Source organism: Juglans regia, chromosome 2 (assembly GCF_001411555.2).
Source record: "Juglans regia cultivar Chandler chromosome 2, Walnut 2.0, whole genome shotgun sequence".
Taxonomy (NCBI): Eukaryota; Viridiplantae; Streptophyta; class Magnoliopsida; order Fagales; family Juglandaceae; genus Juglans; species Juglans regia.
In genome coordinates this window covers 18,690,434-18,716,977 of record NC_049902.1, presented here as the reverse complement: position 1 = coordinate 18,716,977, position 26,544 = coordinate 18,690,434, and the positions used below count along the sequence as shown (strand labels likewise).

General features: G+C 36.2%; 1 protein-coding gene across 4 annotated transcripts; it reads left to right on the top strand.

Annotated features, from left to right (window-relative positions):
* Positions 1 to 4,751: 4,751 nt before the first annotated feature.
* On the top strand, positions 4,752 to 10,578 carry LOC108989937 (inositol 2-dehydrogenase 2). Of its 4 annotated transcripts, none has more exons than XR_004800876.1 (9): positions 4,835 to 5,008; positions 5,378 to 5,548; positions 7,590 to 7,754; positions 7,823 to 7,987; positions 8,481 to 8,615; positions 8,863 to 8,960; positions 9,089 to 9,366; positions 9,829 to 10,068; positions 10,157 to 10,578. XR_004800876.1 is itself a non-coding variant. In XM_018963711.2 (7 exons), exons 1-7 carry the CDS (start codon positions 4,835 to 4,837, stop codon positions 9,300 to 9,302), a joined length of 1,122 nt encoding a protein of 373 aa, XP_018819256.1. In that variant the 5' UTR covers positions 4,752 to 4,834; the 3' UTR covers positions 9,303 to 9,458. The 4 variants fall into 4 exon arrangements, 1 of the variants encoding a protein (XP_018819256.1); XR_004800875.1 differs by having other exon boundaries at positions 9,829 to 10,275; positions 10,344 to 10,578; XR_004800874.1 differs by having other exon boundaries at positions 9,829 to 10,578.
* The last annotated feature ends 15,966 nt before the right edge of the window (positions 10,579 to 26,544 follow it).

The following is a 26,544-nucleotide window of genomic DNA, read 5'->3' as shown; positions in this document are numbered from 1 at the left end:
AACAATACCAAAAATATCTCCACCTAATAACTCTATATCTCTATGTAAATTTAACTAATTGGAGACTCATTAAGTTTTTTAGATTTTTCTTGAAAATCACACTAGTCACGGTAAAGCATATTTGCTTTCGCTCAACTAATGATGTTTAGTCCTAGAGCTTTAATCACAAATCACCTCTCAGTCTCATTGTGATTCAATAGATCGAATAATAGTTTGCAAGAAAATTGTAAGCATTAAGAACAAGGAATAAACACTCAATCATGGAAATATTGAAAATAAAATAACTTGGAATATAAACTATGTGTTCAATGTTAGGCTATATCAAAACTCTAGAAAATATAATTAATTCATAATGGAATTGAAAAGAAAAAGAATAAAATTGGTGTTCTTTGTTGAAGTTAGTTGATGAGGCATGCGGCTCTCGCATTTGCCCTCCAATTCCGCTTTTTCGAAAGAACACCTAAAGAATAAATTCTGGAACTCTAAACTCAGACTCAGACTCTAAAACATAAAAACTCTCGACTCCAACTCAGAACTCTCTAACTCAGACCAAGACTAAAACTAAAACTAAGATTAAGAACCAAGACTCCATATTCATCCTATAAGACGGGATTAAATAGATGTCAAAACTTAAATTCGAAAACAAAATAAATGCGGCTACAATCTAGCCTAAAAGTTTGGAAAATAGTTTCTAAAGATAGATGTTAACATAAAATGAAATTATCTCAAGAATATCGGAATTATCTAAAATGGAAGATTCAGTGATATGCGGCTTAAATTGCGGAGTTCGAGAGGATTTAGTCGCCAATAGATTGATTGCGGAACTCGAATTTGGTGGTCAGTAGCAAATTGATCCTAGTCGGGAGGAATGGGCGTGGAGGTTACAAAGACCACACGGCCCTCTTCTTGTCTATTAAGTGGAAAGACTCCTGACCGGAATGAAAGACTCATCTCGCATTTTCTAGTTGTTGTCCACGATGTCATTTAGGTTGGTCTTTTAAGTTGTTTGTTTAGACTAGTTGTCCAATCTAACCGCTGAGAGCCTTGTTGCCAAATCTTCGCGCCTTTTGGTCACGAGTCTCCTTGCCTATCGAGAGGTAAGTCTTCTCACCTTTGGGCGAGAGAAATCTTTTTGCTGCCCACGGGACAAGGCTCCTCGCCCAAATCTCATTAGCTCTTTTCAGATCTCGCTACCTCTAATCGGTCTGGATCCGTAGTTTCTTCTTTTGTACCAAAATGCTCTCCTTTTGCACTAAATCTTCTCATTCCTTCAAATCCAAGAAAATAAATAAAAATATGTAGAAATAAAATAAAATTAATAGTATTGAAGGAAAAATGACACTTTTCATAAGTAAAAGAGTGATAAAAATCATATAAAAATAACATCTATCAGTTGGCATGGTGGCTATGTTGAAGTACAGCAGCGGCAACACCTTGAAGGCAAGAGGAAGGAAGCGGTGATGATGACCTTGCTATGGCTGAGCAAACACTTCTGTGGTGGTCTTGCTGGCCGTTGGGTTGTGGGGAAGAAATTGCATGAGGAAGGAGGCGTGAAGGAGTTGTTTTCACCGAAACATCTAGGTGTTGGCAAGTTTGCTACTTTGTTTGTTTCCTGGACACATGGGGACGTGCATGCATGCTGAGTGTTGTAGATGTAGAACAGGTTTAGGAAATTTAAACGTGAATGTAACATGTAAATATAAAGTATTGTCGTTTACCCTAGCGGAAACAAACGTGCATGTTGAAGAAATTGGACATGCATGCCATGGGGCTTTTTGCCCATTTCAAATATTTGGCCCATATTTAATAGTGAACAAAAATAAATTAATAAATAGGCTCTTCCCTGAGTTTTGGGTCTTGACCCATCTTTAAAAGAATATACTTGTTTCATAACTTTTCTCGGCTCGTAAAAAAATTTTCCTTCCGACCCAAAAATATTTAAAGAAATTACTAAAATAGCAAGCCCAAATAAATAAAAATTCGATATCCGCCAAAATACAATTTGGATATGCAACCAGTATAAAAAAATAATGCTTGAAAATTAACTGGGCTCTTCATACATATAAATCCAAAAAAAAAAAACGGCTTGTTACTGGACCCGGGTGTTACAATGACAGTGAAGACAATGCCATGAAGACCAGTCAGGCAACTGCACTCTATGGTACTTATGGGACTATTGGAATGAGTTGATTTCTGAAATGCAAGGAATATATATCCTTGTGTTGCATCATTTTAGAGAAGGGAATCAAGCAGATGATTTTTTGGCTAAACAAAGTGAGTTAGGAAGTAATGTTTTTTATGAAGAGATCTAGCAATTGCCGATGTTTTTAAAAGGTGTTATTCAGGTCGACAAGGCAGGGTTACCTTCTATACGTATTTAACTTTGTTTTTATTTTGTAGTCTTTAGGCTTGTTTAGATGGGTATTCTTTAGGCATGTTTAGAGTTTGGTCTCTTTTTAGTCCTGGTTTGTATTTGCTGCTTTTGGATTTGTGGTTGGCATTGCTCGTTTTATGTTAGGGAGGTTTCTTTTTGTAAACTCTGAGATGTTTGGTTGTAATTACGGTATTTCGCCGCCATAAGTGAGGGCATTTTAATAAATTTGGTGAAGGACCGCTCATGGACAGGTGGCCTTAATTCTTATAAACACGAAAATTTTTTTTAAAAAAAAGGCATCACTGGCGGTGCATATAGTGATGACCTATTCGTAAAGAGGTTAGGTTCTTTATCTGTTAGCCATGGAAAGAACCATGACCGTAAATGTCACTAACCCTAACATATGAAGGCCAATAGTGTGTACCGACTATTAGGTTAAAAAGGAAGAATGTTAAGGCATAATGAGGTTTTATGAGGTTAAATGAAGATTTATGAGGTTAAATTAGGCATTTTGAGGTTGATAGTGACTAAATATTAATACATGACTTAACTGTATGATTGAGGAATGTGTATATATATATATATGTATGTATGTATGTATGTATGTATAAATATGCATGCAATGTGAATGTGACCGTGAATGTGATTGCGAATGTGATTGCATGATTGAAAACTTATGTTCTTATATGTTTACAGTATGAAGTAGTTCTTATTGAATACTTGACTCATTTTTATTTTTAAATATGTAAATATCCCATATGATGCTTAAAGTGAGATTCGAGGCTGTAGGACGGGACTTGACTTAGGGAGAAGAGGCGAAGGCCTAAATTATATGTAGAGGTTTTACTTTATGCCTTTACTAGAAATGGGTTTTAAGATATTTTTGTAAATGCATCTGCATACTGATTTTACAAAGAATGCGTTATATATGAAAGTGAATCTTTTACACCTGGCAGTGAATCGTAAATATTTTTTGTAGCATTCAATTCCTCTAATTTTAAAATCCTAGAAAAAGGGTGTTACATTTTGAACAAGCCCACCAATAATAATTTATTAAGGTTGGCTAAGAATTTTAATTGAGTCTATAGGCCCAAAAATTTATTTTAAGGCTTGTTAAAGATTTTACTGTTGGGTGTTTATTGTTGTGTTTTGTTGGGTTTTATTTTCCTCTCCCTGTTTATACTTTATATCATGATCACGTTCAAAGACGATCCCTTATGGATAATTTTCAATGTAATATAATAAAAAGAAGAAAACAAGGTTGAAATGTATGAGGTGTCCCTCATCTAATGGTCTAATTGCAACACCAATCTAATATTTTTGAGGTTCTAAAGCTGGATGTACGATACATTTTAATTGAAAAGGTAAAAAAAAATGCAAAATAAAGGAAAATAAAATAAAATCTTAAAATTAGAATATGGGAATTAAAGGTTGTGTTGAGATTTTAAGTTTATATTTTTTGTGAATTATTGTTCTCTATTTTCACACTTTAGGGTGTCAATAATTTACGTATAAATAAATTACAAAAATTCATTCCAAAAGGAGGATGACAATTTAATACTGTTTTAAAGGTTGACTTCGATATTCCTTCCTGATTTATTGTGTCGATGGCAGTCGCCTGACGTAAGAAAATTGCCTTAGAGAATATTTTGGTGACGAACTTATCGTGTTAATAGCTTGAAAAGTCGCCACTACAATTACTCTAAAATAACGGTAAAACAGCTCAAGGAAATTATGTGAAGAAGATTCCTGAGGGTCGAGGTCCGGTTTGGATGCAAAAGGTGTCCAACTTATTATAACTTTCTTAAAATATTTATATAAAATATAAAAATAATTCAATTTTTTTAAAATTTAAAATAATAATAATATTTTATTTAATTTTTAATTCTCATCTTAACTTACTATTCAAACCGACTGAGTTTGGATTGACGGGGACTCTCAACCCATTTCATCTCATCTCATCATTACAATTTTAATAAATTTTCACATAAAATATAATAAACAATTCAATTTTTTAAAATTTAAAATAATAATAATATTAAAAAATAATATTCTAATAATATTTTATTCAACTTCTATTTTTAATATCAATTTATTTCATCTCAACTCATTATCCAAATTTAACCTAAAAATTTGTTTAGTTATATAGATTAAATTTGTTAGATTTGGATAACTAAATGAATATTTAGATTAGATTTGGATAATGAGTTGAGATGAGATGAGTTAATATTAAATATGAAAATTGAATAAAATATTATTTGAATATTAATTTTATTTTTAAATTTTAAATTATTTATTATATTTTATATAAAAATTTAAAATATTATAATAATTAAATGGGATAGACAATTTGTGTAACGAAACGAAGCCAAGTCACTCTGTTTTAGCTTTTATCTGAAGAAACAAAATATAGTGCCCCTACACTGTAGAGAGTGGAGTTTTGGGAGATTTCTATCGACCATGGCTGCAGTGAAGTACGGGATCATTGGGGTGGGAATGATGGGCAGAGAGCACCTCGTCAATCTGTACCATCTTCGCAGCGAAGGCGTGGCTGTTGTCGCCGTAGCTGACCCCCATGTCCATTCCCAAAAGCTTGCCGTAGAATTAGCTCAATCCTTCAATTGGACACTCGAGGTATTTTGCTTCTCGACTGCTTAAATTATTTATCATATCTAGAACTTTTGGTATCTAACGTTATATGGCTCTTCATTGGGCTGATTTGTAATCTTTCGTCTACTTCATTGGTATCAATTATGGATATAGGAACTTTGGGATTGCAACCGTAATGAACTTTGATAGTTTCCTGAAGCCTGAGACTGTTATGTTGTGGTCGAAGTTTAACAGTTATCTTTATATTTCTCACTCAGAGCTTGAACTTCTTCGGTTTACCAATCCTCGATCATGAAAAAATTCAAGACATTCTAAACCGTGGGGATCTTATCTTTGTTTATTTGAGAATTTCAGCCTTGCAAAAAGTATTATTGACCTTTAAGAGCTGTGAAGGTTTTTTCAGGACACCGGATGCTATTAGACAGCGGTCTCTGCGATGTACTGGTTGTGTCATCTCCAAACATGACCCATTATGAAATCCTTATGGACATAATCAATCACCGGAAACCCCACCATGTGCTAGTGGAGAAGCCATTGTGCACCACAGTCTCTCACTGCAAAGAGGTCAGTCATTTGTACCATCGTTAACGCCACTCAGTCTTTTGATACTAGTCTTTCTTCAACCCACGATTATTGCCCACATAGAGCTTGTAACATGTCATGGGTTAGAAATTTATGGATAGTAAAATAAATCAATCACTCTATATCAATGTTAGACAAGCAGCATCTGAACATGATGCAGCCTCATTTTGATGGACAACGTCAAAGAACCAAATTATGTTTAACTGAATATTCAATCATTATCACAATCTCTTCTGTTTTCTGGTTGCTATGTTTTGAGGGCAGCGATTTTGGAGTTTGGTTTAGGTCAATGACTTGTGAGTTCAGGGATTAATGGGATGGTAAACATATACTGAACAAGTCATGAAACCAGTATGACATATAAAGCAAAATAGCAATTTGTACTATGATTAAAATGGTATGTCCACTTCCAAATGATATAGGGTTGGTGGGATTCACATGAAAACTGAATGGGAAATATTCAGTGATGATACCTGCTGAGATGAGCTTTGTTAAATTTTGAAATATTACCAAAAATAAAAAAATAAAAAGGAGGAATATGAAATGGTTCGATCCTAATGAGCCACATCCACGACATAGAAGCAAAAAGGGCAATGATTTCTTTTTTCCTTTCACTTGGATTGATAATATGGTAGAACTTGTTTGGGCCAAAATTAGGGGAAGAACTTTATCACAAATTTCATTTTAAATGTGATTAAATAATTTTAAAAAATATATGAAAATTTAAAGAATTATAAAAAAATATATGAAATGTGTTAGAAGTTAACCAGAGAGAATTATGAATCATTGACCAGAACGGTACATTAGGTAGTTGATTGCCTTCAACTATTATTTGTATCTTGCTAATGGTAAATTAAGGTTAATGCTTCTCTGTGTGCATGTATTCAGCTATCTAATTCGTCATCTTATTATACCAATTATACAATTGATGATTTATTGACGCCGGATCAGAATAGAAGATTATTCTGACGGCTAGCTAAACAACGGAAGCTAGAGATTGAGATTGAGAAAAATCGCAAAAAGAGAGAAACTTGGAGATTAATGTTTTAATATAAAATAAATCAATCATCCTCTCTGAAGTCTCACAAGCCAGGCTTAAATAGCTAAAGAAAAATGGCAAATCAGTAATTAAGGCCAAATAATAAAATACGGAATAAGATAATTATGACTAAGCTCTAGCCTAAGAATCCGGAATAAAATCACTACTAAAGATACACATTACCATAAAAGAAAATTAACCAAAAATGAAAGAGTTAACTAAAGTTGACGTTTCGGAGGTAAAAATAGCTGATTTTGGGGTAAAAAAGGGGCCCATCAGGCGAAGCATGGTGACCATGACGTGCGCGCCGAAGAGAGCTTTCCGGATTGGAGTCATATGCGCGATTCTGACACCCAAAGCCAAAGTTATAGTTAAAATACAGATGTCGCCACTTCTCATCGCCCAACCAACCAAGAGATAAGTCTCCTCGCCCATCCGAGAGGTAAGTCTCCTCGCCCAAATCTGCCGCTCCTCGCCCAATTATTTATCTCTTCTCCCTAGTTTTGCGCTAGTCTACCTTCTCGATGTAGTCCAGTGCTTTTAACGTCACATATGTCAGTTGAGCCTCATCGGCCTCAGATTCGGACTCAGATCCCCCGGCATCACTTATCCTGTCATATGACCGATTGCCTATACTTGAGGTCTCAAAAAACTCACTAAAAGATTAATTGTGGACGAACTTTCCCTAAATAGTTGAGAGAATGTAGGAAAGATGCTTAAATTTAATATGCGCACGCACGCAAAAATGATTTGTTTCCTTTGTATTAGAACCCAAAACTGATTTGTGCATTCTTACCAAATATGAAAGAGGTTTTTTTCTTATTAAAATCCTATGGCTCTACTGCTTACATGTTATTGTACATACAGATATATTTTACTGAATTCGCTAATAATGTTCCTCTGGATATGGTAGTAAACAGCCTGATTATGTGCTCTCTCTCTCTCTCATTCTTGATGTATGTCATATAGTTTGTCTGGAATTAGGTTGTAAATGCTGCTAGAAAGAGACAGGATATGCTTGTACAAGTTGGTTTGGAGTACAGGTACATGCCACCTGTTGCTAAACTGATAGAAATAGTTAAGGGTGGAAATCTTGGACGGATTAAAATGGTGGCAATCCGGGAGCATCGCTTTCCTTTTTTGGTCAAGGTATGTAAGGCAAATCTTTCCATGTTTACAGCTTAGCAATCTTTCTGATAGACCTATGGTTTTCGTAGGTGAACAATTGGAATCGGTTCAATGCCAACACAGGAGGAACATTGGTAGAGAAGTGCTGCCACTTCTTTGATCTGATGAGGCTGTTTGCAGGGGCAAATCCTGTCCGTGTGATGGCTTCAGGAGCGATTGATGTTAATCACAAGGATGAAAGATATGATGGAAAGGTAACTTCAATTTGGCACAAAAATTGGCAAAGATGTTATAAACACATGATATGCTGTAAGAAACTTAGGTTACACATTCAGCACTCTATTAATATTTTGGAAGGGGTTGTTTTCCTGCAGAAATTAGAAAGTCATATACCCAACTTAATTTGAAATGTGCTTTCAAACAGTACCATCATTTCCTAGCTAGTTGAAACCAGCCTCCTGCTTGCAAAATGGGATTAAATACCCTAGTTATATAAGATGTGGGTACTTAAAACTAAACCTCTTGGAGATTGTAAAAGAAGCTTCAAGACTTATTTTGTACCATTTGAATAAACAGGTAATATATGTTAATCTGGAAGCTTAGCTTTTAAATGGAGATTACATACCTGAACACAAGCTGTGCAAAGCTTAATCATCATTTTTTCTAAAATCTCAGTTCTGCCAAACATCTATGCCCTTCTATATGTTTTTACCCTCTTGTTTATTCACAAATTTTCTTTGCATTCAGGTACCAGATATTATTGATAATGCTTATGTTATTGTTGAATTTGACAATGGCTCTCGAGGGATGCTCGACCTTTGCATGTTTGCTGAAGGCAGTAAAAATGAGCAAGAAATTTGTGTTGTTGGTGACAATGGGAAGGTAAAACTCTCACTCTCCCGTTCTGATCACTTGCAATCTATACACAACTGACTATGGGGCTCTGCCAAGGGTAATTACCTTGAATTCCCTGAAATTCAAGTGGAAAGCCTGTCCCATCCATTGTGCTATTCAACCATTTATTATGTTACCTGCGAGCTTTCCTGTTTTCGGTTTCATTTTGTGCATGAGTGCCGGCAAAATGCATGTGTTTTTCCTCAGTTTCATTCAGATTACAAGTTTGTTACAGGGGGAGGCATTTGTTCCTGAGAGTATTCTACATTTTGGTACCCGAGTGGCAGGGAGAGATGGTGTCCAAACTTTAAAGGCTGAGGATAATAGAATAAAGTGAGTTGTTTTCTCTTATATATTTGATGGATTAAACTGGAACATTCATTCCATTTTTCATCTCTACAAGGAAAACCGTTTATGCTTGAAAAGTTTTTCAACACAATTCCCAATCAATTCGTTTTCAGATACGACGGACTGCATCATGGGTCTAGCTACTTGGAACACCTTAACTTCTTGTCTGCTATTCAAGCTAAAGGTGGGCAACTTCCTGCTGTGGGCTTGCAAGATGGTCTAGTTTCAGTTGCTATTGGCGTTGCAGCACAGCTGTCCATAGAGAAAGGCCGTTTTGTAACGATTGATGAAGTCATGGATGAGCCTTGTAGCAATGCTTCTGCATGACTGTTTATCTTTGGTGGCAGTGGAAGCTGTTATTGTTATTCGGTCATCCAGTCTCTTTGTTCGGGTATACAAAAGAAGGCCTGCTATAAAATGGATTTTACATTAGAATAACACCTGCCATATAATCCACAAAATATACTTTTCCAGTTTTCCTTATTTTTTGAAGCTTCACATCTCTGTGTCATGCTTATACCATCAGTGCAATGCTAAGGCCGTAATATAATGAGAATAGGATCCTCTTCATTTTAAGTGAAATGGATAATATCCATTTAGTGTAAAACATGGGGCATTTTGATCATTTCACATTATATTAACAAGTGAAATATCAAAACATCCCAATTTCGCTTGAAATTGATAGGGTCCTTGTCTGATATCATAATTTTTCCAATGAGCTAATCAAGTAAACTATGTAGCTCACCTAGTTGACTCTTCAAATTACTTGCGCTTTGTTTAAACAGAGGTGTGAGCTTTGGTAGTCCTCATCAATTGATAACCCAAGCTTTAGTGGATTCTTTTTGGATGGCAGACATGATATTGAGGGCAAGACAGTAGGGAATTCTTGAACTCCCTTGTAGCACACCTTGATGACAATAGCTAATTATACAGCCATATTCAATTTTTTTAAGAAAAAGAAAGAGCACAGTTGGAGATTGGTGCATACGGTATTGGAGAAGATCACGTCCAAGCCCCAAAATGCATTCAACCGAGGTCGGCAAATCCTTGACTCAGTTCTCATTGCCAATGAACACTTGGAAAGTCACATCAAGTTGAGTGAACCCTGGTTATTATGCAAATTTGACATGGATAAGGCATATGATCGTGTAAACTGAAATTTTTTGTTACACATGCTCAAGAGGTGTGGACTTGGAGTGAGATGGTGCTCTTGGATCAAATTTTGCATCTCCATTGTACGTTTCTCTATCTTGGTGAATGGTACCCAAATGGGTTTCTTTGGAAGTTCGAGGGGTTTGAGGTAAGGTGATCTCCTATCTCCATTACTCTTTGTTTTCATAATATAAACTTTTAGTAAAATGATTGCAGGTCTTGTGGAATGTGGATTTTTATCTGGATTTGTCGTAGGGGCGACAAGAATCGGCACACTTGAGATGACTCACCTCTTATTTAAAGATGATATTGTGATACTCTTGTCTTTTGTGGGGCTAGTCATAATCATATTCAAACCTTGCGAGCTCTTTTAATTTGTTTTGAAGCGGTTTCGGGTTTGAAAGTCAGGGTGTGTTTGGATGTTGAAGTGAGTTGAGTTGAGTTGAGTTAAGTTGAGATGATAAAATATTGTTAGAATATTATTTATTATTATTATTATTATTTTGAAATTTGAAAAAGTTGAATTGTTTATTATATTTTGTGTAGGGACTTGAAAAAGTTGTAATGATGAGTTGAGATGAGTTTGAGATCCAAACTCACCCTTAAATCTCTTCAAGTCAGAATTAGTTGGGAATTGGGAATTTTTTGGTTTTCAAGTCAGAATTATTGGGAATTAGTCAAAATTAGTTGGGAATTAGGAATCTCTCCAAGTCATAGTTTGTTGCGAGAAGGCGGGCTGGGAATTGGGAATTTGTTGGTTTTCAACAAAACTGTATTGGGTAAATGGTTGTGGAGATATCACAAAGAGGGGGGGGCTTTATGGAAAGTGATTATAAGGTTAAAATATGGTGAACTGTGGGGAGGATGGTGTTCGAATGAGATGAACAGATCACATGGGGTGGGGCTTTGGAAAAAAATAAGAAGAGGCTAGATCAATCTTCATCGATACACGTTTTGCAATTGGGGATAGTTCCAGAATTAAATTCTGGAATGACCTATGATGTGGAGATCGAATCCTCAAAGATGCCTACCCAACACTATACGGCATTGCCCAAAATAAGGAGGGTTTCGTAGCATAGCTCATGGATCTCTCTAGTGGCTCTCTTCAGTGGAATATCACTTTCCTTAGAACTGCCTAGGATTTGGAAATTGACACATTTACAGATTTCTTCAACCTTGTGTATACTTGTAGAGTGACTGGAGGAGCAGATAAGATTATGTGGTTACAATCCAAGAAGGGGAATTTTACTATATAGTCATACTACAAGTCCCTCATGACACTCTACAAGAACATTTCCAAGGAAGAACATATGGAAGACTAAACCCCTCATCAAAAGCTTCTTCTTTTGTACGGACAACTTCACAAGGGAAGATTCTTACCTTAGATAATCTTAGAAAAAACCGATTGATTGTATTGGATTTGTGCTATATGTGTAAGAAAAGTGGGGAGTCTAGATTACCTATTATTGCATTGGGATGTAGCCATGAGCTTATGGAATGATATATTTGCTAGAGTGGGACTCGTTTGGATAATGCCAAGAAGGGTTGTTGACTTTTTGGCTAGCTGGCAAGGCATTCGAGGTAATCCCCAAATTGTAGTGATGTGGAAGATGATACCGATTTGCCTATGGTTGTGCATATGGATGGAGAGCAATGGTCAGAGTCTTAAGGATCATGAACGGACAATGGACAAGATTTGAACTTTTTTTCTTCATACATTATTCCATTAGTTGATTGTAATAGACTTTAATGGCAGGAACGTACACGATTTTCTTGTATTTTTAGACAGTCATGCATAGGTGTGGTTCTTGAATATGTCCCGTGTACTTGGCTACGCCTAATTTTAATAAAATTCCTATTTACTGATAAATGAAAAAAGAGATCAGTGCATACCGCCATTCCACTTTCATACTTTCCCTGATTTTAATGTTTAGACTTATTAATCCTTCCCATATAGGCTAGGTATAGTACATGGTGTAAAGAATTCCATGGACTTTGAGGAAATAAATTATGCTATACAAATTCAATAATAAGAAGACAAGAATATTCTGAAAACTTTTCTTGTATTCAGAAGTTGTGTATCTTAATCTGTATAGCTGTGTATTTATGTATAAGAAGATCCAAAGCTTGTTGCGTAACTGACTGGCTTGAGATGAGAAATGAAAAGTTATATAGACGTACATAAATGAAAGATCATCAGTAAATAGAGGTGATGAAAGTATTATTAGTCATTGCAAGATTTATACGCTTGTCATCTATTTTATATACACGTGAAACTATGTGTACAATATGGGCAAGAAAGATATACATTAAAGGCTGTACAATTTGCTGTCACATATTGTCTTGAGATCTTGAGTTATTCGGTGGTCAATGTAGAGATTTGATTTTCTTTTATTGGTGTTTCTTCCTTGTTGGGTTTTCCTTATCCGTGGAATATTGGGTTAGTCCATAAATCATGGGATGCAGAGATAGATCTTCAATGCTCACCCACAATCAACGGAAGGGGACAGATGTTGAGATTGTCACACAACATAGTGAAACGGACATGGGATAATGGCTTGGTTAATGCATTGGCTTTTTTTTTTTTTTTTTCATCTTTACTCGAGAGAAATTGAACCATCAACTTCTTAGTTGCAACCTAGTCATGTATAAAATGAAAGCCAATCTCTATATGTTTGGTCTTGGCATGAAAGACCAGATTAGATGAGAAATAAGTGGTACCAATATTATCACACCAAAATGTAGGCGGGTGAGAGAGAGGATAACCAAGTACACAAAGTAGAGATCTCAACCATCATAAATTCGGCGGCAACATTGGCTAATGCCTTGTTAGCTTTGGTACTACTTCAGGCAATAGTTTGTTGCTTACATGAGTTCTATGGCTCAAGATTATTGTCAAGAAAAATGCCATATGCACTTGTACATCGTCTATCATTGTGCTCATCTGCTCAATCAAAATTAAAATAACTAGAAAGATACATTGGTTAGGAGCGAGACATGAAAACACCATGAGAAATAGTATGCTTCAAATAGCAAAGAATACATTTAATTGCTTGCCAATGAGGAAGTAACGACCGATGCATGATTCATGAAAAATGCAATACTGGGATGTGTGAAGGATAAGTATTGCAAGCCATCAACGATACTATGATATAAATTTTGATCATAAAAAAGTTTGCCTTCATGGGCAGACAAAAAACATGTGGAGGCCATGGCCGTGAATGTAGGCTTGGCCATGTCCATTTTGCTACATTTGAGTAGACCAAGAGTGTACTTTCGCGAAGTCATAAACAAACCTTCAGGATCAAATAAAACATCGATGCCACAAAAATAATTAAGTGTACCAAGGTCCTTAACAGTGAAATTGACATGAATGAGCTTGATAATGAACTCAATCGCCAAGGAACATAATTCGGTAACAAGAACGTCATCAAGGTAAATAAGAAAAAATATTATCAATGAGAGCCTTGATGGAGGATGAAGAGAGAGGAGTCCACTTTGGAGCCATGAAAACTAAGTTCCAATAGGGGAGTGTTGAGTTTCGAGAACCATGCATGAGGTGCTTGTTTAATCCCATAAAGTGATGTAGATGACGCATGACATGATCGGGAAGTTGTGAATGCCAAAATCCAGAAGATTCAACCATGTAAACTTCTTCAGTAGAACTATGAAGGAATGCCTTTTAAATTTCAATTTGATGTAATCACCAGTTGGAGGAGATAGCAATTGATAAAACAATTTGGATAGTTGTTGGCTTGACAACTGGATTAAAAGTTTCAGAGAAATCTAAGCTAAGTTGTTGATGATAGCCTTTAGCAACAAGGCGGGCCTTGTAGCGTTCAGTTGAACCATTTGCCCAACTTTTGATGCGAAAGATACACTTACAACCAACTATATTTTGATGGGGTGACTGAGGCACTAAAGACCAAGTGTCATTCTAAAGAAGTGCATCAAGTTCCATATTCATAGCTGATCGCCAATTGGGAACCTTAATAGCCTCTATGTAGCATGTTGGTTCGTGGTGATCTCAGCTAGAAGAGACCGAGGAAGGGAGTACTGAATAGTGCATCCATTGGCACCTTGGGCTTAAAGATGTGACTTCGAGAACGAGTCTGCATGGCATGTGCCCAAGAGGCAGGAGTGGCATTGGTCAGCATGGCATCAAGCTGAGCATGTTGATTCACATGTGAATGACTAGTGTCCAAAGGAGCATCATTGCAGCTTCTAGTGAGAAGCACTATAGAGTATGAGACTAGAAGAGAGTTGTACGTGTCATTGGGTATTAAAGTGCAATTTGGCAATAAGGAATTTGTAATACCTCGAGCCTTCAAGTTTCTAATCTAGGAAAGTCAGGGATACGCCCGAGTTAGAGTTTCTATCTTTAGAAAGCAAAACTTGAATTTAACCCAACAACTAGGCCCAAGCTCACTAGGTTCGAGCCTACTAACACCAAGGGAGGGCGAGTAAGCCCAAGCACCATGCTCGCCCAAGCCCATTAATTGCCCACGGAAGTAAGCCATCTAGGTCAGGACAAAAATCCACTCCAATCATAACTCCTAACTTAATCACAACTCCTAACTTAATCACAACTCCTAACCCAATCACAACTCCTTAGGCAACCACATCCCCTAACCTAGTTGAAAACCCTAGGATGACCAAGATTCCTGGCTCATTTCGGATACCCCTAGGTCACAACACTAGAAGTTTTGTCCCACTTGGAGTTTCACCCTTACAAAACCCTATTTATAGAACCCTAGAAGTCAATATACCCACTCTTGCTACCCAAGTTGCACCATACACTTGCACTCTCTACTAGTCACTCAGTCGGTCACCACAACCTAGCCTCCCCACTACCATCGGTAAGTCCTCTTGTTTTCTTTCACACATTCTCACACACACATGCAACGGGTTGAACCACTACATACCTGACCTGAGTACTCATTCACACGCTGAGCACACCACCACCCACCACCATCATGGCACCATGACCCTCAACCACATCCACTGTATGTCCTAGCCAATGAGGCTCATTGGAGTACCTCTTAAACTACCAATAAGCCATGCAGAATTAGGGTTACAAACCCTAACACTCTTGGCCTCCCTTCCCTTGTATGTCTTGATTGACTTAGTTAAACACCCCCTCACTAGGTGCATGAAAATCCTAAGCATGTCATGACATATTAATATAAATAGGGGAGAGAGAGAGAGAGAGAGAGAGAGAGAGAGAGAGATACATGGGCATGAAACCGAGCAAGTATTTCTCAACAAGCACTAAACTGAGCATATCACAAGCACTCAACCAAGCAAGTATTGCTCGGCAAGCACTAAATAAGCATATCACAAGCACTACACCAAGCATGACATAAACACTGCACCAAGCAAGACAATAAATGGTGAGCACTGTATCGAGTAGACATAGTAATAGGTGAGCAAGGTAGGCGAGAAATAATGACAACCAAGAGACTTAGATATTCCGAGAAACCCATGCATGAAGCATAGCACGCCTAATGTTTACTGATAAAGAAAGTTTATGCTATTACTTAAAATATAATAGGTTCGGTTGAAAGGTTTGGAGACACACAATAAACTAAAATTTATAAGGATCGAGGTAAATGACTATGATCATGTTTTTATATACATTGCTTTATAGTAAACTATAAAGTCTCTTTTTCAAATGTATATATGTAGTAAATGTTTTCAAAGGTATATATTGAGCCCCTTCATTGATAGTCTCTTCTTACAAAACTTATTTATGATGAAAGATGTCTTATGATTTTAGAAATGCATGACTAATGTGTGACTAAATTATATATAGTATGACTATTTAAAGAATGAAAGATAAGGCAAGGTTAAAGAAAAGAAAAGAAAGTATAATGATTAAATCTTTATGTGTTTGATGAAGTTAATGAACTGGCCATATGAGGATGATAATGGTACTATGAGGTTGGGACAAATGACAATGTCAGAAGGCATCAATCGCAGTGCACCTAGTGATGACCCATTCCTGAGGTTCAATTATTAGTTGTCCATTGATGGAGGTAGTTGTGATTTGTGATTTACGTTCACTAGTTTCATGCCCAAAATAATTATTTTCATGATTTACGTTCACTAATATAGAATTGAAGTCTACATAGTGTAAATCTATGTGTACATTGAAGTCTAAATTTGTGTCACTGTGTGTATGTAAATGAGTAAATCTAGTCTAAATTTGTTATATGGGATTTTTGTTGAATTAGTTCCCTAATTTACTAAATTATTATTTGTGTATGTATAGACGGTATAAAATTTTTGGAGCACATTCTTGGGGCTGTGAATAGTAATTTTGAGAACTATTCTACTGTCACTATGAGTGTTCTTACTTCTTACTTATAGTTCTTAATATGTTTTGCATGATAAAAAATTTATTATTGTTAAGTTATGATATTCTAATTTGTAATTATAATTTGTGTTATGCACTATGTATAATGTACATGTAACATTTATGTTTTGTTTTATAAATTAGATGGATTATTCGTCGACTCCAATTGATGATTCAAACGAACCAATTAACTAGGGAGATGATTTAAGGGAGACCCAAACATCAAAAACCCCTAGTGCCCCTACTAGTAGTACTTGTCCATTACCTAAGAAACGAAAAGGGAAAGATCCATCGATTGTATGAGACCATTTTAAGAAGATGGAGGGTTGTCCTATAGATGATATGAAGGCTAAATATAATTATTGTGGCCAGATGTACGCTTTCCACTCAAAGAGAAATGGAACTTCAACAATGCAAAACCATTTGCCTTCATATCCTAAAAATCCTCATAAACGTGATCCTTTTGATAGGTACAAAAAAATATTGACAGGTAAGGCAACACCTGAGGAAGGGGTAGGAGAGAGTGATGATAGTATATTAAGGAATCTTGTAACCCACAAATATACTGAAGAGGCTATGAGGTTGCTGATTGCAGAGATGGTAATTATCGATGAGTTGCCATTTAGAGCTGCTGAAGGATAGGGATTTAAGAAAGTGTATTAGTCTCTTGCACCTTGGTTTAATGTGTCATGTTGTGTCACCGTTGTAAGATATTATATGAAATTGTATGAATTAGAAAAGGAGAAACTTAAAAAAGTGTTTAAAGATGGTGGCATGAGGATTTCGTTGATGACCGATACATGGACATCGGTACAGAATTTGAATTACATGTGTCTAACTGCACATTTCATTGATAAGGATGAAAAGTTGTAGAAAAAACTATTAATTTTTGTTTAATCCCTAATCATCGAGGGGATACTATTGAGAAATATGTTGAGTCGTGTTTGCTTGATTAGCATATTGATATAATATTTACTGTAATTGTTGATAATGCAAGTTCAAATAATACTGCAATTTCATATTTGAAACAGTTTTTTATGGTAAATGCGTTGGGAGAAAAGTATATGCACATAAGATATTGTACTCATACCTTGAACCTTATTAATGAGGGTTTGAAGGAGTGCAATGACACCATCACAATGGTTAAAAATGCAGTTAGATATGTGCGCTCATCCCCTGCAAGATTAGACAAATTTAAGTGATATGCAGAAAAAGAAAATATTGATTGTAAGAAAATATTGTGTCTTGATGTACAGACATAATAGAACTCAACCTACATGATGTTGGAGGCAGCTGAGAAGTTTGAGAGGCTTTCAGGTGAATGGAGAGTGAGGATTATAATTTCCTCTCTTACTTTGATGATGGGCACATGGGGCCTCCTAAAGCTAAGGAGTGGGAGACAGTGCGGGTGTTTGTTAAGTTTTCAGGAATGTTTTATGATGCCACTAATAAATCTTCTGGGTCTTTATATGTGACAGTCAACACCAGTTTTCTGAAGATTTGTGATCTCCAAAATGAGTTGATTATGCTGAGTGAGAGTACTAATAGTTGTTTGAGGAGCATGGCCATAAACTTGAAAACAAAATATGATAACTATTGGGGGTCATTAGACAAGATGAACTTGTTCATGTTGATTACAGTTGTGCTTGATCCACGAAATAAGTTAGGGCTTCTTACTTTCCACTTGAAGAAAATTCATGATGAGTTTCGTGCTGAGGAGTTGGTGTCGAATGTGATACATGTATTAGCATATTTGTAAGCGGAGTATAATGCTACATTCGGTTCTACCACAAGTACCTGAGCACATGAGCCTCCTCCGACATCTAGAACCATGAATGATGTTACTGGCAAACGTGAGACAAAATGGTTCTACGAGTAGTATAAAGCATCTTCTGCCAAGGGATCTACGATTGCCAAAACAGAAGTGGATCGGTATTTATCAAATGGTTATGAGACATTAGCCCATTGTTTGACTTGTTGACTTGGTGGAAAACTAATGAGCCTAACTATCCTATACTTGCAACGATTGCACGAGACTTGTTGGTCATGCCTATTTCCATGGTTGCATCATGTTCGCTTGAAAATATAATCTGCAAGTGCACAAAATCATAACAAGTAGTAAAATGTTTTAAATAAAATTGTTATCGTACCCACAGGGAATAATTATACTATTGAGTATTGAAATTGACTAAATTAATTACTATTTGGAAAACTGAAATTTGAAGAATGGTTTATCTAAATTAAACTAAAGAAAAGAACATTAAAATTAAGATTTTAAAAATAAAGTGAATAGATCTAGAGCGTTTGGATTCACTAGCAAATCTCACACAATTTATTTTTCCTTATTATAGAATCTCAATTATCCCAAATTGATGATAAAAATCTCTTAACTGTTCAATATTTTTTCTCGAACAAGACCAAAAATATCTCTAATTAATAACTTCATATCTCTATGTAAATTTAACTAATTTGAGACTCATTAAGTTTTTTGAATTTTTCTTGAAAATCACACTAGTCACGGTAAAACATCTTTACTTTCACTCAACTAATAGTATTTAATTCTAGAGTTTTAATCACAAATCACCTCTCAGTCTTATTGTGATTCAATAGATCGAATAATAGTTAGCTAGAAAATTGCAAGCATTAAGAACAAGAAATAAACACTCAATCATGGATATATTAAAAATAAAATAACTTGAAATATAAACTATATGTTTAGTGCTAGGCTATATCAAAGCTCTAGAAAATAGATTTAGTTTATAATGAAATTAAAAAAAAGAAAGAATAAAACTGGTGTTCTTTGTTAAAGTCAGTTGATGAAGCATTCGGCTCTCACATCTGCCCTCCAATTCCGCCTTCTCAAAAGAACACTTCAATAATAAAAATTGGAACTCTAAACTCAGACTCAGACTTTAAAACATAAAAACTCTCAACTCTGATTCAGAACTCCCAAAAAATCACTATTCATCCCGCAAGTCGAGATTAAATAGATGTCGAAATTCAAATCTCGAAATAAGATAACTGCAGCTACAATTTAGCCTAAAACTCTAGTAAATAATTTCTAAAGATAGATATTAACATAAAAGGAAATTATCCCAAGAATAAAGAGATTATCTAAAATGGAAGATTCAGTGATATACGGCTTGAATTACGGAGTTTGGGAGGATCTGGTCGCCAATAGATTGATCCCAATTGGGAGGAATTATCCCACAGAGTAGATGTCATGTGCGCTAAATATAATTGACATGAAAGTCACAAATGAACGGGTGTGGAAGTCACAAAGACCACACGACCCTCTCCTCACCTACCGAGTAGAAAGACTCCTGATTGGGATGAAAGACTCATCTCGCATTTTCTAGTTGTTACCCACGATGTTGTTTATGTTAGTCTTTTAAGTTGGTTGTTTAGACTAGTTGCCCAATCTAACCACCTAGAGCATTGTCACCAAGTTTTCGCACCTTCTGGTCACGCCTTCTGGTCGCGAGTCTCATCGCCTATCGAGAGGAAGTCTTCTCGCCTTTGGGTGAGAAAGATCTCTTTGTTGTCCACGGGACAAGGCTCCTCGGCCAAATCTCATCGGCTCTATTCGGATCTCACTGCCTCTCATCGGTCTGAATCTGTAGTCTCTTCATTTGTACCTTTGCATTAAATCTTCTCATTCCTTCAAATCCAAGAAAATAAATAAAAATATGTAGAAATAAAATAAAATCAATAGTATTGAAGGGAAAATGACATTTTTCATAAATAAAAGAGTGATAAAAATCACATAAAAATAATATTTATCAAATACCCTCAAACTTAAGCTTTGTTCGCCGTCGAGCAAAGAAGAAAAGAAAAGATAATTAAAATAAGCATTGGTTTGATTCACAAAATTTATTGCCTAAAAAATTGTCTAAAATCTATAATTCAAAGGAATCATTCGAGATCAATCAAGTCCAAAAATTAATTCAAAACTCAATTCCAATGCATTATCCATCCCCACATTTATGCATACCCATCATTCTCACTTCATCATTAGCTCCTTAGATAGTTTTATACAGACAAGTAAATCAATAATGGATCTTTAAAAACTTCATAGGCTTGCTTTTCAAATCACTCTCCACTAATGTAGAACAAAAACTATCACCAGAGATCAATAGGTTTTTATTAAGCTTGTAATATAAGGCTAGGGTGAGGGCTACAAAGAAAATGTAGGATTCAAATAAATCAAGAGAACTTAAGTTTGAATACTAACAGAATAAATAGAGCATTCTCATAAACATCTATTCTTAATCATTGTAAATCTCTCAACATACCTTTTTTATTGTACTTTCAAGTATCTCTCTCTTTACCCCTCTATTTGGTAGGTCAGAATTTTTTTTTTTTTTGTGGAAATATTCCATACTTTGTCGACTATCTTTTTGTATGACTCTCGTCGTCCTTTTCTTGTTGGCCACACAGTAGACGAGTTTACTTTTCACACCACCAAACTTATGATTTTGATAATATTGCTATAATTACTTTACTTGTAGACCTTCCACCTCTCTTGCTTTTGTGAGTCTGTTACTTTGTGTAAACCTAGTTCTCTTAAAAGGTGAGGAAATCAGTGTTTAAGCTCAATTAGAGTAGGGAATATGAGGTTTATAAGAAATAAAAATATAAGGCCAAAATATATTCAATAAAGCTCAAAGGGGCGACTAGAGATAAAGAGAATAACCAGGTAAGCTTTAAAGGCTCAATCGGTCCAAAGAATGCCTTAATCATTTCCCTAGTACTATTTTGTCTAGGATTTTGCCTCGAGTGTAATCAAACAAGTTCTAGAGTAAGTTGAGACCATATAAATTCACAAAATTCACATAAAATTTCTCTAGGGACTCAAAAAAATTAATGATCATAAGAAGCATTCATTGAATATAGAAAATATCAAATTAAGTAAGATCAAGTAAAAAATTAACAACTAGACTCAAGCAATGAGAATTTTTCCTAAATGTTATAATTATTTTCACTCATATTCTTATCATAGGCTTTTTATTCATCAAACCATACTATTTTATCATTATTATTATTATTATTTAGAAAATAATATCATTTCCCCCCAAACTTAAATATCACATTGTCCTTAATGGGAAAAAGTAAGAGAAACTAAAGTAGAGAATGAGAGAAGGTAAGAGATGCTCCCATGATTTTGTCCAGTTTTGTCATTTGAATATTTTCCTTGAAGGCGCAACCGTGTACTTCTTAGAGATCTTCTCGCCTTTTTGTTCCTGCAAAATGAAAGAAAATGAATAATATTAAGCAAAAATAAAAATTAATAAAAAAACTTGGGTTGCTCCCAAAAGCGCTTTATTTAAAGTTTATAGCTAGACATTGTCCTCTCATCATTTATTACTGGCGAGATTGATGGAATACTTTTCCGAGTTAAAGTCTTCATCCATGTAGGGTGTTAATTTATGTCCATTTACTTTAAATGTGTTTTTTTATCTCGTGATGGACTTCAACCGCCCCGTAGGGAAAAACACGGGTCACCACAAACGGTCCCGACGACCGAGAGCATAGCTTTCCTGGGAAGAGTCGAAGTCTTGAGTTAAATAATAGAACTTTCTGCCCGACTTTGAATTTCCTTCTGAGAATATGCTTATCGTGCCATCTTTTAGTTTTATCTTTGTAAATTCAAGCATTCTCATAAGCATCATTGCAGAACTCATCCATCTCGTTGATCTGCAGTATTCTCTTCTCGGCAGCTGCTTATAAATCAAAGTTTAATGTCCTCGTCGCCCAATAGGCTCTATGTTCTAGCTCCACGGGTAGATGGCAGGCTTTTCCATAAATGAGCCGATAACGCGACATCCCGATCGGTGTTTTAAATGTTGTCAAATATGTCCATAGCGCATCATCTAACCTTCTCGCCCAGTCTATGCGAGAGACACTCGTGGTCTTCTCCAGTATGCACTTCAGCTCCCAATTAGACACCTCTACCTAGGCGCTCGTTTGAGGATGGTAAGTTGTCGCCACATGATGGGTAACTCCATACTTAGTCAGTAGCGCTTCAAATTTGCGATTGCAAAAATGCTTTTCGTCATCACTGATTATGGCCCTCGGAGTGCCAAATCGGGAAAAGATGATCTTCCATAAGAAATTCACCACAATCCTCGCATCATTGGTTGGCAAGGCGACCACTTCCACCCATTTGGAGACATAATCTACAGCCACCAGAATAAATTTATTAGAATATGAGGATGGAAAAGGACTCATGAAATCTATACCCCAAATATCAAATAATTCAATCATCAAAATATTGTTTAAAGGCATCTCATGTTTCCTAGAAATGTTGCCAACCCTTTGACAATTATCACATAAAGTAACAAAATTAAAAGAGTCTTTAAAAATAGTCAGCCAATAAAAGCCGCATTGTAAAACTTTTGCTGCTGTTTTTGCTCCACCAAAGTGGTTGCCCGCTCACAAAGAGTGTTAGTGTCTAAGTATGCTCTCCATCTTTTCCTCAGGCACACATCTTCTGATTATTTGATCTACGCAGTGCCGGTATAGAAAAGGTTCCTCCAAAAAATAGTACTTCAAGTCGGAGAAGAACTTCTTCTTTTGTTGATATGTCATCTTGGTCGGGAGAATTTTAGATACCAAATAATTTACCATGTCTGCATACCATGGAACAACTTGAATAGCCATTAATTGCTCGTCTGGGAAGGTCTCATTAATTTGCCAGCCGCCTCTTTAAGCTCGAGGTGAGATAAGTGGTCGACCACTACATTCTCGGTATCTTTCTTATCTCTTATTTCCAAATCAAACTCTTGTAGTAGCAGAATCTATTGTAACAGTCTTGGTTTGGCATCCCTCTTTGACAACAAGTATTTAAGAGCCGAGTGATCGGTGTAGACGACCACCTTTGAACATATCAAATAACAAAATTTGTCAAAGGCAAACACAATTGCTAACAATTCTTTTTTAGTAGTAGCATAATTCAGTTGAGCTTCTGTTAAGATCCGACTTGCATAATAAATAACATGAAAATTTTTATCTTTTCTTTGCCCCAAAACAACTCATATAGCATAATCGCTAGCATCACACATTAATTCAAAAGGTAAATTCCAATCCGGTGATACAATGATAGGTGCTGAAATTAATTTCTTTTTCAATATTTCAAAAGCATGCAAGCATTCAGCAGAAAATTCAAACCGAGTATCTTTAAAAAACAGAGTGTAGAGAGGTTTAGTAATTTGGAAAGAATCCTTGATAAACTGACGATAGAGCCCAACGTGACCTAAGAAGCTCCTCACGCCTTCCATATTGGTTGATGGTGGGAGTTTCTCAATAACTTCTATCTTTGATCAGTTGCCCTCAATTCCCTTGAAGGAAATACGGTGGCCGAGCACTATTCCCTCCTCGACCATGAAGTGACATTTTTTCCAATTTAAAACAAGATTTTTCTTCTTGCATCTTTGCAAAACCAAAGATAAATTAGATAAGTAGTTATCAAAAGAGTGAATAAAAACCGAGAAGTCATCCATGAAGACTTCTAAAACTTTTTCCGCCATGTTCGAGAAAATAGACATCATACATCTTTGAAAAGTGGCTGGCGCGTTGCAAAGACCAAATGGCATGCGTCTATATGCAAAAGTGCCACAAGGACAGGTGAAAGTGGTTTTCTCTTGATCCTTTGGTGCAATGGCTATTTGATTATACCATAAATATCCATCTAGAAAACAGTAGTAGGCGTGGCCGGCAAATCTTTCTAACATTTGATCAATAAACGATAAGGGAAAATAGTCTTTTCGAGTTGCATCATTCAGTTTTTGATAGTCTATGCATACTTGTCATCCCGTGACCGTCCTCGTCGATATGAGTTCATTGTTATCATTTTTTATCACGGTTATCCCTCATTTTTTTGGAACGACTTGCACTGGACTTACCCATGCATTATCTGAGATTGGATAAATGATCTCGACATCTAAAAGCTTCAATACCTTTTTATGCACCACTTCTTGCATTGATGGATTTAATCTCCTCTGGGGTTGGACAATTAGTTTAAAATTATCCTCCATTAAAATCTTGTGCATACAAATTGAAGGACTAATTCCTTTGATGTCTGAGATGGTCCAACCCAAAGCCATTTTGTGCTCCCGCAAGACTTTCAGCAACTTCCCTTCCCCTACATCACTCAATGAACTGTTAATAATAACTAAGAGTCCTAGCCCAAGAAAGCGTACCTTAAATTTGATGGAAGTGGCTTGAGTTTAGGCTTGGGTGATGTCGACTGAGATGAGTGTAACTCTTCTACTTTCAGTTTTATTGAAGGAGAAAGGAATGGTGTAGCTTCCAAATATTTCTCACACTTCCTAACCTCTTCATCTTTGGATTCAATAGATGTAGAGTGAGTAAGACATACCTCAAGTGGTAGTTTTGGAAATTCAGCTTCATAAGTTTCGTCATCCTTGACCATGTCTCGGTCACTTATTTGAAAGCAGGAATGTATCTTAGAAGGAAATTCCATAGATTTAAATATATCAAAAGTGACCTGCTTCTCGCCGACCCTTAAAAGGAGTTTTCCTTTTTAGACATCAATTAAAGTTCTCCTCATCGCCAAGAAAGGTTGGCCCAGTATCAAAGGGATCTCCTCGTCCTCCTCCATATCAAGTACAATGAAGTCAGTGGGGAAGATGAACTTATCAACTTTCACCAGTACGTCATCAATGAGTCCTCTCGGATATTTGATAGATTTATCCGCCAATTGTAGATACATGGTGGTCGGCTTTACTTCTCCAAGACCCAATTTCCTGAAAACAGAGAGAGGCATTAGATTAATACTTGCCCCTAAGTCACATAAAGCTTTTTCAAAATAGCAATTTCCTATAGTGCATGGGATCATGAAACTTCCCGGATCTTTCAACTTAGGCGACAACTTCTTTTGTAAAATTACACTGCTCTCCTCGATCAGCATCACAGTCTCGTGCTCCTCCAACTTCAGTTTCTTTGATAATATATCCTTAAAAAGTTTTTGCATATTTAGGCATTTTCTCTAAGGCTTCAATGAGAGGAACATTAATATGCAGTTGCTTAAATATACTCAAAAATTTAGAGAACTAATTATAAATTTTATTTTTCTTTAATCTTTGCGAAAAATGAATTGGTGGATTATAAATTGAAGGAGAATAAGTTTCAGAAGTAAACTCCCTAGATTTCTTGGATTTTGCATCCCCTTTATTCTCTCTAGTCTTCTCAGCTTGCTGGTCGGTTGCCTCCCGATCGGTTTCTTTCAACTCGTTCTCGATTTCCTTATTCTTGGTCTCCACATTTTCAGCTTCTGCATCTCGCTCGATACTTACTGTTTGTGGCTGGTCATATGTCCGCCTACTTCGCAATGTTATGGCTTTGACATGCTCCTTCGGATTGGTCACAGTGTTGCTTGGTAAAGTCTCTACTGTCCTCTTAGTAAGCATGTTGGAGAGCTGACCGATTTGCTCCTCAAGATTGAGGATGGATGTCGAGTTGTTTTGGATCACCATATCCGTCTTTTGCATGTACTGCATGAACATATCCTCAACTGCCGGCTTCTTCTCTTGCTGTGGAAACTGTTGAGGTGGTCTAACCGGCCCTTGGTTATTGCTCCATGAAAAGTTAGGGTGATTTCTCCATCCGGGATTGAACGTATTTGAATAGTAATTGTTTTTTCGTTGGAAATTGGACACGTAGTGGGCTTCTTCTTAACTCGGTTGGACAAAAGAATTCCCCACTTGGCAATCTACACTTGAATGATTTCATGCGCAATGATCACAAACAAAATTAGTTTGAATAGCATTAACGTTCATCTTACCTAGTTGTTATGAAAGATTTTCCATCTGCACCGCCTGTGTGGTAATAGAATTATGTTCAAAAACTCCAGCTGCCTTTCTTGGCATTGCTCTCTCTACAGACCATTGATAATTGTTGGACGCCAATTCTTGCAGAAGTCCATAGGCGGCTTCATGGGTCTTACTCATTAATGCTCCTTCAGTGGCCGCATCAACCATAGATCAATTTGTGGGTCCCAAACCATTGTAGAACGTCTGTACTTGAAGCCAGGCAAGG

Bases quoted from the DNA above. Each gene is read 5' to 3' on its own strand.
- LOC108989937 (XM_018963711.2), top strand. From the start codon at position 4,835: ATGGCTGCAGTGAAGTACGGGATCATTGGGGTGGGAATGATGGGCAGA. The intron at 8,616-8,862 runs GTAAAACTCTCA...AGTTTGTTACAG, and splicing joins TTGTTGGTGACAATGGGAAG to GGGGAGGCATTTGTTCCTGA. The intron at 8,961-9,088 runs GTGAGTTGTTTT...ATTCGTTTTCAG, and splicing joins GCTGAGGATAATAGAATAAA to ATACGACGGACTGCATCATG.